The 13675-nt window shown below is 40.2% G+C and overlaps 2 protein-coding genes across 2 annotated transcripts; both read right to left on the minus strand.

Moving 5' to 3' along the window:
* Positions 1–503: 503 nt before the first annotated feature.
* Positions 504–9889, minus strand: C5H11orf16 (chromosome 5 C11orf16 homolog). Its single transcript, XM_075092523.1, is given in 8 exon segments — positions 504–590; positions 943–1032; positions 1035–1175; positions 2903–3090; positions 3541–4203; positions 4970–5198; positions 6405–6564; positions 7361–9889. Coding segments are annotated over 8 exon segments (1725 nt in total). The 5' UTR covers positions 7528–9889.
* Positions 9890–10039: 150 nt separating this feature from the next.
* ASCL3 (achaete-scute family bHLH transcription factor 3) lies at positions 10040–13450 on the minus strand. Its single transcript, XM_075094770.1, has one exon. It carries the CDS (start codon positions 10893–10895, stop codon positions 10311–10313), a length of 585 nt encoding a protein of 194 aa, XP_074950871.1. The 5' UTR covers positions 10896–13450; the 3' UTR covers positions 10040–10310.
* Positions 13451–13675: the final 225 nt, after the last annotated feature.

The following is a 13675-nucleotide window of genomic DNA, read 5'->3' on the forward strand; positions in this document are numbered from 1 at the left end:
TTGTACTTTTATTTTTCTGATAAAGAAATAAAATGCAAGTGAAATTGACTATCTAGGACCCAACTCCAGAAGGTGCTTTAATGTGCATCAGATGTCATGGTTTAACCCAGCCCATAGCTATATAAACTATTTGACACTTTAAGTCCTTCTTACCTAGGCTAAATACCAGTTAGCTGCCTTTTTCAGGAGGTAGTAGGGTACCCTGAACCATCTCCAATTTTCCTGCAGGGGAAAGACATGCTGAGCAGCTGCACGCTGCAGCTTATGGCCAACTTCATATGCTTTAAACGTGAGTGGTTCCACTAACAAGACTCTCTGGACACTTAACTCTCCCAAAGGATCAGATTCCACAGTTAGAATTAGTGATATCACCTATATATATCTCTCTAATCTTTTTGGATGGTATTAAAGTTTCCGTTAATTTTCATGGGAATAGAAAATTCAGTGACTTGAATGCTGAATCTCTAAGTATTTTGTTGTTTGTATCTACAGTAGCAGGTCCTTTACCCTCTGGCTACTTTCTCTTCTGCCTTAATCCTGAAGAAATATTTTTCAGCTGTCAGCTTGTATTGTTTCTCAATTCCTTCTGGCTTCCAAACAAACAAAAAAAAAATCACTCTGCTGAATTCCTCTGGCTGATTCCAGAGAACTTTAGACAAATTGGAGGTTTATTAGACTATTGCTGTGCATCTGTTCAGGCTTTTAGTGCTCATACTAGTTTACCTGATCTCTCCAGAACTGTAAAGTCAAGTACAAATAATCAGGAATTTAATATAACACCTTGGAGTAAAGAATGAGGATGCTGAAATTCAATATAGGTGGAAAGAGTTTGAGTTATTAAAATTATACAGTTATCGATAAAGATATTCTACAGAGACCATACCTAAATCAGAACTGGATTTGCTTAACAAATGTTACACTGATACAGTATAAGCAGTTTACCTGAAATTTCAGCTCCTGAACTTCATCGGTTGTACATTTATTGAATTCTGATCGATCATGTCTCTCTCTGCTTTGTTGCGAGTGGGCTCTTTGCTGTTTTTTCTGTCTGTCCTGACATGGTTCATATCATCAAGTTTTTCATCTCCTGTGCAAGTTGCTTTACACTTATCTGACTCTGTTTTCTTCCTTGCTGTTTTACATCTTTGTTTTTCTGATGCTGCAAAACCTTCTTCCTAGAGGACAGAAAACAAATCCCTTGGAAGTCTACTCTAAAAAAAAGCATCAGTGTCTCTGTAACTGCTGCTTTCCTGGCTGTAAGGTAGGTGCCTCTGTCTCACATAGCTTTAATAATGGTATGTGCTGGTACAAACTTTACTGCTGAAACACAGAAGTGTACAATAAGACTAAAGGATTTTAAGCTGTTAGACTTTGACAAAAACTTTTGCTCCTTTAGAAGTCAGGAGGATTTTTGGTGACTACAGTGGGAGGACATTAGCCCCACAGAGAGCACCTCTGGGAAGCCTGCTCTATAGCTTCACTTGTTTGTTACAGACTGCGTCAGGAGTAACTTGCATTAACTGCTTCAGTGACCTCAAGGAGCGGCAACGTATCTTCTGGGTTTAAAACCACCAAGGGTTATTTTACAGGAATAAAAGTATGTCATTATACTCTGTATTACCACATTGCATCCACTACTAAGATTCATGCTGCCGGTTTGGGGCTAGGATGAGTGTGCTCTGGTTTCTTTTTAGTTTTGCCAAGAGGCAAAGCATGTCACTTCAGTGCCCAGCTGTCACACCTGCTAACATAGAGGATGTCTGCCTGGAGGTCCATACTGGCCTAAAAATTCCTAGGAAATCAACTACAAAGGTGTGTAATGATGATTATTTAAATAATAAAGTATGAACCATACAGTTAATAAGTAAGTTGGTAGACATATGCTTAAAATTAATGCATATAATTGTGAGAATACAAGATATATTCCAGTATATTCTCTGTTCACTAAGACATCTCATTAACAGATTAATCTTCTAAAGGAAATCACGCAAGTTTATCATGTTGAAAGTTTTACTCTGCAGTCAGCTCAGAGTAGCAAGAGCATGAAGCTACAAAGGAGCTACTGTTTGATTTCTGGTATATAATTTATGATGCTCTTGTGCAGAGCAGTGTCTCTGTTCATCCTGCCATTCTCTTTCATCTTCACCTTCTTCCTGCAATCTTTTTTCTTCCTCTTTTCTGTGCTTACTTTTATGGCATTCATGTTCTAATTTTTTTACTCCCCAAGTTTTTTTTGAAGCAGGAGGGGACCATGGCAAACAGAAACCAGGCCTAGAAATCAGGGTGTCATCTTTGTTCCTAGCTGTGACGCAGTTTGTTTACTCTGTATCCCCTAGCTTCAGGGTAGGGATCTGCTGTTTAAACTGCTTGCTTCTTGCAAGGGAGTAAGAGAAGATACTCAGTAAAGACTGTTTACTAAAAAAAAAAAATATGCTTTTATCTTTCAGAGATAGAGATCATGACTATCAGAGTTTGACTGGCAGAGCCCAGCACCTTTCCAGACTGATTGTTTTATTGTGGTTTTTTTGCTGCTGACAGTCACATCTGCCCACTTCCAGGGCCGCTCACGTGGCTTCCATAGGACTTCATTAGGTTGATGTCAATGAGCATTTGGCAAGTTTCTGAACTGAAGTCTGCATTCCTGAATGCTCACACAGTTACTGGCATAATCTTTTCCATTTTACCAAGTAGCTTCAACCCTTCCTTAGGGTTTTGGGATTTTTGTTTTAATTAGTGGAGAAGTTTCCTGCCTACCACAAAAATGGTGGATGGCCTTAGCAAGCAGTTAAGTTAGAAATTATGTATTTTTCTAGCCAACTTCTAGACCGTTAACAAGAATCTTTCTTCCATTCAGACAAACCATGTGCTTACAGAAATGCAGTATTAATGCAGATTACCTTACCCCCAATGACAGCTTGAAATCTGGGTCTCTTAAGATTTCTTTCATTGTGAGTTGCCCTCTCGGAGACTGCTCAATGGGTTCAAACATTGCACTCTGATTAGTCAGCGCAACACGGGACATGTCCCCAACAGAGATGGCTTTGGATTCCGACTTGCCCTTTGTACACATGCTACTGCATCTGCCGAGTCCTGGGAAGGAGTAAAATTGTATATAAGAGTGAAACCAGAACTGAAATGAAGAAACATTCATTTCAGAAGACAGGAAAATGCACTTCAAGCCTGAAATGAGTTCTTTCAGGTTATTCTGCATGGACCAGCTATGAAGGCTAATGAAGATGTTAGCATCATAAAAAGCATAAGAAAATCACAGGAAACAAACTCAGAGATGGATATCTATGCTTCCAAATGAAATTAATTGTTCTGGTAGTTTTCCATTGGATGAGTTGCTAAAAGAAGAGCTAGCATGGAAGGTGAGGCAGCAGAAATGCTGGGGAGGGTGAGGTATTGTAGCAGAGACTGATATGCAAGTTTATAGTATTATATGTAGCAATATACAGGCAAAGTGACTGCCCAGATGAAAACACATTTGTTTTTTTTCCCCTCTGGCTGCTGCTTCCCTGTCAGGGTGTTAAAAGGTACCTGAATCACTGGGATGGGACTTGTGGTGGCTTCTTTTCCAGTATTTCCACTTGGGTTTTGCAGAATCCTTTAGCCTGGGCTTCTCAAGACAACCAGAGCCTGTGTCAACAGCACTGTCCACCACAGTACTCTTAGTGGGGAATGGCTCCACACCCCACTCTGAATCAGAAGAGGGGAGAAATCCTGCTACAGCTGTTACTGCTTCTTGTTTTGGGTCTTTCAGTTCTACAAGGCATGGAGAGGGCTCACTGCTCAACTCTGCCTCTTCAGTTTCGCTCTGAAAGACTGGAGACCTGGATGGAAGAGGCCACCAGGCATCAACGTGGGGATGGCAGCAGCAGATGCACCTCACATATGCTGAAAAACAGCATATACCATCATGGTGACAGCGGAAGTGTGGCCAGCAGGGTGAGCAGCACAAGCGGTGCTTGGCAAGGCTATGTACAGCACAAACAGGAATCAGGGATGCTTTAGGACTGCAGGAAGAAATACAAGCGTTAGTGTCCAGACTTTTTCTGGGCTTCACCCTGCTGGTGAAGGGCATGTGGATCATCTCCACAATCCTCTCCCACAGTCTAGGAGGGATCCACAGAGCCACACCTCGTGCGAGTTTTACTTTCTTGTCATTCCAGAACTGGACCATAATTTCTTCATCCTCTGAGGCTGTTGAGAGAAAAGGTAAGCAGCTGTAAGCAGCTGACCTGCCCAGGCAGTGCACACATATGGATCAGGCTTTGCAGCTTTATGCACTTTCTACTCCTGTCAAGCGGTAGGACCAGCTATCACCCCTTTCTGTAATCACCTCACCATAATGTCATAGAGGCTGGAGTGGGCAGCTAGGGCTGCCACACCATCAGTGTGACGACAGGCCTGGCAGCATCTTTCCTTGGAATTTGTCATCAGACAAACAAGAAAATATTGACTGAGTAACTTTTGTTGTTACTGCCAAAGTTAGCAGTAATGCTCCGAGAATAGTATTTTGATGTCAGTGGAGCTTGACTGTCAGACGTGAGAAAAATGAATGAGCCGTTGAAATCTCCTAAGTTTGGGTGATAAAATCACCCCCAGATGTAGCATTCGGTACAAATGTGAGCATTCAAGCATGGATAGGTGCTTCCTGAGAGCTGCCTCACTTGTATCCCTCATTAAAAGGCCACTGTCCTTCATAAGGCAGATGGGAAATAGCACATCTATGGACACGGAAGATGACATTTTTATAGGTCACAACTTCCTTACAGTCAGACTGGTGAGGTTACATGCAGATATCCATCAGCAAGTCCCATCAGCTCCTGCAAGCTTTAAGCAACACTAAACTGTAGCCTGTGCACTGGTGTTTCTCTGGCCATAGCACCACAACAAGAGTTTATCCTGGCAGTCTCACTCATGTTCTGGAGCAAGGTGAGGAAGAAGAGAGCAGCATCTTTCTTACCTCTTAAGGGGTCCCTTGTCTCAATGCCTGAGAGGACAGTTCCTGGGCCATACCTGGCCATATCTGGCTCCCAGGGTGCCAGCACCTTGTCTCCAGGGAGTAAGGAGTGCTTCATCCCGTTCACATATTCCAGGATGTCATCCTTTGCTGTTTTTTGCACACACATTGGATGTCTTCCACATGACACAAGTGGTTTGGCAAACTCTACCACAAACATGCCTCTTTCACTCTGTTACCAGGAACAAAATAAAAGTTCCTCTAAAAAACAGCCCACAGTGTGTCAGGTCATGTAACCTTCACCAGGAGGCTATTCTGTGGCTATGTGGCTAGATCAAAATGCCAAGCAAGCCTGAACAGTAACTAAGTATTATGCTGTGGTAGTCCGGCATTGAGACAGCCAAAAGAACCTCCATGAGGCTCACCAGAAAGCAGGCTGAATGAAGTGTAAGTACAGATTCACTGCCACTAGGACCTGTATTTTCTTCCCCAAGACAAAAAGCTATAGAAAGAGTGTAACTAACTGAATTTCACAAATCAAGCTGTGTGCACCAGATAACAAGGGACACCGAAGCTGTTCAGACCTGTTCTTCAGTCATGCCCAAGTCCTTCCTCATTACATACACTAACTCTGCTTCTTGGGTGGTTGTTGGGAATTTTTATTTTCTTTTAAATTAAGGCCTGTCAAGAGACTTGCCATCAACAATGAAATGAGGTACTTCCCTGTTCTTGATAAAGAATAGGCTCTTTTTTCTATTAAGTTTGAAGTGCTAACAAACTAATGAATTAAAGCTTTCACTAACATTTCTGAAAAGACACCGAGCCATTGGTCTGCAGCTGACTCATGCTGGAAGTGTGTACATAAAACACTAACGCTTTTCCTGTGCTATTGATGGTAATGTGTCTACACACAACAGTAGCTGGTACACTGCTCACAACAGCACCCATGCTGTCTGAACCTGGCTCAGTGCCCAGCGCCAGCAGAAGCAGAGGGCCTGCTCTTGCAAGGTGCACAACAACACTGCTCTCACCAGGAACTGGCAGTCTGGGGGGCACCCATCTTCTGCACAGGATGACAATCCCCAAAACATGCCTGCTCCCTCCTAGAAATGGACTCAATAAAGGAGGCTGAGCAGAGTAAGGATCTGATCTTTATTAATTTATTGGTGCCTGAGGCTGCGCAGCATGCAAGAGGCTCATCCAAGCGTGCCAGGCAACAGGTAGTGAGGACAGCCTGGAATCAGGCACATCAGGAGCTTTATGAATCAACATAACCATAAGCATCATTAGATCTCATCAGATTAGAGATCTGTTATCTAATTCATGCACTAGCTGAAATCAAAACTGCAACACTAAACTCAGGTGGTGCATGAGGACTGCTGGTGGACTGGACACTATTGCACATACCCACAAATACTGCACAGCAACTGTCACTCACCTCTATCTCCTCTTTTACTGTACCACGGTAATAAAATCCATCTTGTTCCCGTCTCACCAGCACAGGGATATTGCTGTCTAAAGCCACTGATCTCCCCACAGCACTCAGCCTCTTCCATGCTGGGCTAGGGGAGGTGAGGCAGTGGTTTATCCATAGGCACCTTGAAGAAAAGAAAATGGGTCAAGCACTGGGAGACACAGCTTCTGTAGGTCATGAAAAAAAAAATCTTGTAAGATTAAGAACTGGATCACTCCACCTCATTTTGTAGCACTCCTACAGGCCAAATCATATGGAAAGAAACAGAAAATCTGCTTGTGCTGGGACAATTCCTTGCTCTTGGGGAAAAAAACATCAGTGCCTGCTTTTACCCAGATTTCTTTGGGTTTGAGTTTAGAGGAAGTGAGCCAGGATCACAATGGAATCCTGGGCCAGCATTACCTGCACTAGTCCCTTTGCTGTTTACATGGCAAGCCAATTCAACCCTTAAGATCAGGAGAAAGGATCCATTTCCAGCACACAGCATAGTGTAGGTATGCTCACAAGCACTGGAGCTGATGGCTTACACTGGGGCATTCAGGGAACGGAAAAGGAGAAAAGTAAACAAAGCTGCTAGTTGATGACAGGTTCAAGTTCAAAACAGAAGAAATAATCCTCTGTCACAAAGCATTAGAAACATTTCACAGAAGACAGCTGCTAACGCAAGATGTTTTTATTTAGCCAAATAATATTAAAGGAATGTTTCTTTTATAGGTTTACTCAGGCTTTGCTTTTCATAATCTCTAGGGTAGCAAATTACTTTAGCTAATACCATCTAAAAAACTGACAGTGAAGGGGACGGGAAAGCTCAAATGCTGTTCAAGCTGCTAATTTATTAATCTGACACATCAGCCTGTTTTATCCTATTAGGTATCATGAAAAAGGACAAATTACAGACTAAAACAAGAACTTGATTTTACCTCTGGGGGGTGAGGAGCTCGGTGATCCAGGCAGGATGCACTACAAAACAGCTCCTGCAGCAGGGGTAGACAGTAGATATGACGCTGGAGCACGAGAACGTGTCCAGAGCCGAAATCGCACTGCAATACCTATGAGCTGTAGGCATGAACCCTTCCAAACGAGCCATTCTTACAAGAGAAGCTACCTGCAGGACTCAGTTGTGATCTGTTGGTAGAGACAGTGCACTGACATTTTTCAACACAAGCAAATGCTTTCTAGTGTATCTCAAGAACTCAGTAGCTTTTATTAATTATTTTTATTTAAAAAAAAATTCGAAATATCCAGACTGGCATTTGGTCAGATGAATGCATATCACTGACTTCACTGGTTTTCAATCACCCAAATCCCAACCTGGTAGAGGGACAGAAACACCCAAGGAAGCTAGAAATGCCATGAAGATCCCCAGGAAAGCAATAGCTTTCACCTCCTTCCAACTTTTGTTTCCCTCTGTAACATTCAGCTCTCTCTCCTTATATCCACACTCTCCTCTAAAGCTTTCTTGTACACAGCCCAAGCCAAACCTTCCCTATTTTACAAGCTGAGACAGAAACTACAGCTAAATTTGACAAACTGAGTAGATGTGACAGGTTTTGAACATTTTTTAACATTTGAACAGCTAGATTACGGTTGCCTGTTACTTGTTTTATTTATAGTGATGTATTAAGAGGAAATATTTTGATCTTTCAGCTGTCCTGTCATGTTTCATAACAGTAGGATTATGGCTTGCCATGAGGAAGAATGAGATGCTCAGATTTGACAAGTGATAACTATTCAAAGGCTGCCACGGTAAGATTGATGATGCAATGCTCTGTCTGGTAATCTGACAAGATATAGTAGACAAGCTGCCTTTTTTTTTTTTTTTTAATATTGCTTAGAAATGTTTAGCATGCTTAGGGGAAAATTTGCATGGAAATTCAACATAGATTTTAAGTGCTTAATTTACATTGCAAAAAACATTTAAACATAATATGAGCACTTAAACTGTAATCTCTTAACTAAGAGATATGATCTAGGAGTCCTTTTTATGAGGACTTCCACATATACATCGTTTCAGAAAACTAGAACACCAAACCCAGTAAGAGGAGTGGATTAACTGACGCAAAATGCATCTTTAAGTCAGCAAATCAACACAATATATTAACTTGTTTCACAGCTACACAAACTCCCCTATTATAAACCAAAACAAGATGGAATCAGTAATACTTTGCAAAGAAATGCAAATACCGATTCTACATTAAAGCACATTTTAAACCCATTCAGCACTGTTACTGCTGAGAGCCAGGTCCCCTATTTCTGTATAAAACAGAACACTGACAAAGGCAATTGTACAACACTGAGTTTGTTTTTTCTTTTCCCTCCTTGATAACTCCAACTAATCTGACACAGCAGTGTTTCAAACTTACCAGCTATTGATAACACTACATCTGGTCAATTTGGATTTAGTCCCAAAGCACAAATCCTGCCCTTTTGCCTCTTTGACGCAGGAAGCCATTTGCTGCCAGTGTTTCCTAGTTGCTACGGAGGTTGCCACAGTCGTTACTACCAGGATTTGACACCCTGACCTTACCAGTTAAAAAACAGTGGAATGCGACTATAGAGATGACCGTTCGTCTGCCACGCATTTGCTCAATTTTCAGCTCCCCATTGATCTAGATATTGCACTGAAAGACTGCAGGGGCAGAGAAGGATCATAAGTGGGTGCAGTGTCCTTTAGGATTTCTGCCTACTGTTGCTGGGCAAAAAAATAGCATCATAGGAGGCTACAGTTCATTTTCTCCGTAACAAATGTTAACTTTTTCTTTCCTTTTTTTAGGGGGGAGTGGGGAGGAATACTTAATTGGAATTTGTAGGCATTTTGCAATTCACTGCTATAAAAACAAGATAACAGAGGAGATAGTTGCTATTAGGGACAAGGATACAGCACTTAGGAAGCCTGTAACCATTTTCTGTATTTCTGTTCATTCTGCTGCACCCACAGACTACCTGCTCTCATGTTGTCAGCAGAATTCTTTAAAATAATACAATTCCCTTACATATAGCTAGTGTTAAGAACACTTTGCTAGTTACAAGCTAAACTCTCTTCACCATGTTCACATATATCTATTCTATATCATTTAGCTGAACCATCAATAGTAGAGGAACAGACCAGAAGGTCAGGGAAGACCACCCCAGACCTCAGTGAAAGTCCTGAAAAATTTCGGTTGCAGGATTTTGTTCTTTCCCAAGGCCAAGACCTTGCCAACCCTCTTCCTACTGTGTATTTCGAGAGCAGTCCTTGTAATTTTTACAGGCACTGACAGCTGAAAAAGAATCCAATTTTCAATAGAAATTAGGCTAAGTCAACACTTTTTAATGGGATTAAAATATTAATTAATAAGAAAAGGATGAAATAGCACTTGCAAGAAATTATGCTCTTCCCATGCTCAGTAACCATGCTTCAGAGAGCTGCTACCCTCCTCTTATTTTCCCCCTTTTAAACTAAGCTATTCTTTCTGTCCACATCTAACAACATTCCTGGGAACCTTTAAAAAGGCCTTTTAAGAAAGACACTGGTAATTAGACCAGAAATCTTTTAAGAAAAAGTGCATGAGGGTAAACCGTAAAAATACTGAAAATGAGAAGAATCAGTCCCATCAGTGGGAAGATTTTATTTTAGAGCATGCAGGTTGTGAGGATACATACAGTTATTTCACACATATAGGTATTACATTTTTGGTTTGGTGACAATTTTAGAAATGTTTTCTGATTTCCATAAATTAACTTAGGCCATTCAGATGAGATTTCCCCAGTTGTCTTTTTTTTGTATCTAAGTGTAGTTACTATCTGCAAAATCAAAACTCTTTTCTGTGGGCTGATACTGATGTGTGCTACGATCTGCTTCTCAGTTTAGATCTTCTTCAAAAGCTGGTTTTATTTGTTAATTGCTTTAGGTGGTTGGCATGGTTCCATTACATTTTTTTCTGCCACCACAGAATCACTGTAGAGAACAGACTGTAGATAGCTAATGTATTTTATTGCAGCACGGAGCGTCTCTACTTTGCTGAGCCGTTTCTCCATGTATTCCTTAGGTAGGTGATGCCTCAGTTTAGCATAGCCTTCATTGACACACTTAACCCTCTGTCTTTCCCTCTCATTCCTCTTTCTGATGAAAGCTGGCCCATAGGAGCACTCACTTCGGTGGTAACTGGAATGGGGCATTTGGTAAGGAAAGGTGCAGGGCTCACTGTAGAAGTTCTCCGCAATGAGATGCTCAGACATGAAAGGAAGGAATGACAAATCTTCAGAGCAAGTGACCTGGTTTGGTGTTTCTGGGTACACGTGAAATGTGACCACTGGGTCAGCACAGAAAGGCCTAGCCAGCGGTATGTGCTGAGTCTCAGTACAGATGGATAACTTGTCCATGAGGTTATGGTAGCTTTTGCCATCCATCATGTTCTGCATTGAACCTGGAAATGCATAATTACATAATAGTTTAAACAACTCATACTGAACCATAGAAACAACTCACCTGGACTTACCAATACTGGCATCTTCCAGGAGAGACTTTTAATGCTTTTGTGACATTTCAGAATGGTGTTGGAAGATCATTGCATAGAGCAGGCAATGTCCCATTTGAAAATACTAGAAAGTACAAGTCAGCAACACTGATTAAAATAATTCACAACAGATTTTAAGAAAATAAAGCCACTAAAGCTTCTTAAAGGAAACAGCAGTCTTTCATCCCAAATTCAGAAATGAAGATAATCTACCTTCACATGCTCCACATAGGTCTAGCTTGCTCCAAATCTACCAAAACTTACATCTCCACAGACAATAAACAAAGCAGGCCAACATCTGAGGCATTCTCTTCATCCCCTTCTCCCTGACAAAATTAAAATCTACAATTCCAGTAACAGACTCCCTACCCATACCAAAAAGCCTTCAAAGACAAATTATTTTTTCCTCTCAATTCACTTGATGTGTCATTCACTATAAAATCTTAAGTAGACTGAAAACTTGTACTGGGAATGGATCTCAATTTTATGTCTGTCAGGTATTACATCCATTCTACATAAAGTTTTACAAAAAGTTTAGAGGCTGAGTTTTCCTAAACCTGACATCTCATTGGGTCCTCATGCTCCTTCTGCACTCACCTGCAGATTAAACAGGGATCTGAAACACTAAACACAATCCTACTGATATAGGATTATGAAATAATCAATTCATGTCCTAATAATATTGTTTCAATTATAGATTATTCTACTAAGAAGGGACAGCACACAGTTGCTGGGGCACTGCTACAAACCTGTAACTCAGACTGGCCTACTAAAATGACATACCCTCTCTTCAGAGCAGCATTGCAGCAGACGTAACTACTCAAATCACCCTTATATATTTACTAGAAAGATAATCTTGCAGTGTTTTATAGGAAGCTACATTATAGTGCCTTCCCAATATCATTTAACAAACAGCTAAATATTACCGTAACTGTAATGATTGTTACCTAATAGCTACATAAAAATAAATTTTAAGTAACTAGTTAATTTTGAAAGAATTACTGTGATCCGTCCTCATGGATTGCAACCAATACTTGCTTATACGGAATCTATCCAAAAATGCTCATATTCACCATCCACTTCAACATCTATACATTGCTGTCTAAAATACTTAGGTTATATTACACCCTCTAAAATAGGAAACAAACCTGAACATTAAAACAGATTACCAGAAACATCTAGATTCCATACACACAAAAACCTTACAAAGCTTCTAATGTCCCGACCATGGTTCCTTCACATAAACGGGACCCCTTTGATCCTTTGCAAGGATATGGGGATATCTTAACATTTCCTAATGACTTCGTATCTGCCACATTTAATACAGAGGGAATTTTTACTCAGTATGGACCTATCCTCACAACATCTTCTATCAAAATGCCTCTGTATTTAGTGTTGTCTCGTTCTCTAACACACATAGATCTCACAACAGAAATCCCGTGAGTTAAGAGTTCATTTATAGCTGCTAGACAAGAGAAAGTCACACGCATCTTAGACAGGTACTTCTGTAGGTACACTGAACACACATCCATTTTACATTAATATACATGCAGAAAATCAGACATGAACATATACACTCGTTATAAAATGAAAATAGTCATCTTTCCCTTTTCTACTTACACTGCTGCTAACAACTTAAAAATATTGTCTGAGGAAAAAAATCTGTCACACAGCAAAACATAATTACAGAGTAAGAAACCAAAACCAACACAATCCCTCAAGAAGAGATATTTGCAGTATTTGTTGCTTAGTACTGACACTCTGCTGCATAATGGCATTACATAAAACAGTTATCTACTGTCCTACTACCTGCATGAAGTGTAAAATGCAAGTGTTAGGATCGTCTTCCTTTTAGGCTAGAGACTCACCAATCTTCAGATGAAAGTGAAATCCAAGGAAACAAGACGTGCTATTTTAAGACTGATGAATAATACCTGAAAATATCTGAATGGTATTAAAAAAAGAAGTTAATGTTCCATTTTTCTTACACCTTATTAAATATCATATTAAACACAATTCATTAAAAAGCTACAGAAGCACTGTTACTGAACAGTTGGTAGAAGTGATTTACAAAAACATTGATATTCAGTGAAGATCTGTTGCTAGATACAGCAATAGGCAAGTCTCTTACCTGAATTATATAGCGTGTTCCGCTGAGTCAATGACTGCTGCAATTTATAGTCAGTTGACAACATGCAAAGTAGCTTACAGTTAGATCTGCTCATTTCTGGTTTGGCTCTTCCACCCACACCACAGCTATGATGGCAACAGAACTTGGCATTAAGGGCTAAAAATTTTAAAACTGTACTGAACACAACCAGATTACCTAAAAAAGTAATCAGGAATGTACTTTGTTTACTTCCCGTATGTATTCGGTTAGTTTACTACAGCAATATTTTCATTTATTGGCATTTCATACATTATTGTCTGAATATAGCAATCAGCTAGAATTTAGTTAAATATTTACCATCAAGGCATAAGCAAACTAATTTTCATAACTTCATTTTAAAAACAGAAAATCAGCATTTATTTAGAAGAAACTTGTGTCTCCAGATTAGAGGTGAGGACACACATTAGTTACCTCAAATTTAATCTTCATTATACATGCAATTTTGGGAAATTTCCTTAGTGTTAATAAGTATAACACCATATAAAAGTCTCTAATAAAGCATTTATGGAGGTAGACATGACAAGATTTGAAAACAGCAAGCAATTAGTAGCAAGACACACATTTTAAAG

Source organism: Phalacrocorax aristotelis, chromosome 5 (genome assembly GCF_949628215.1).
Source record: "Phalacrocorax aristotelis chromosome 5, bGulAri2.1, whole genome shotgun sequence".
Lineage (NCBI taxonomy): Eukaryota > Metazoa > Chordata > Aves > Suliformes > Phalacrocoracidae > Phalacrocorax > Phalacrocorax aristotelis.

Bases quoted from the DNA above. Each gene is read 5' to 3' on its own strand.
- ASCL3 (XM_075094770.1), bottom strand. From the start codon at position 10,895: ATGGTTCAGTATGAGTTGTTTAAACTATTATGTAATTATGCATTTCCA.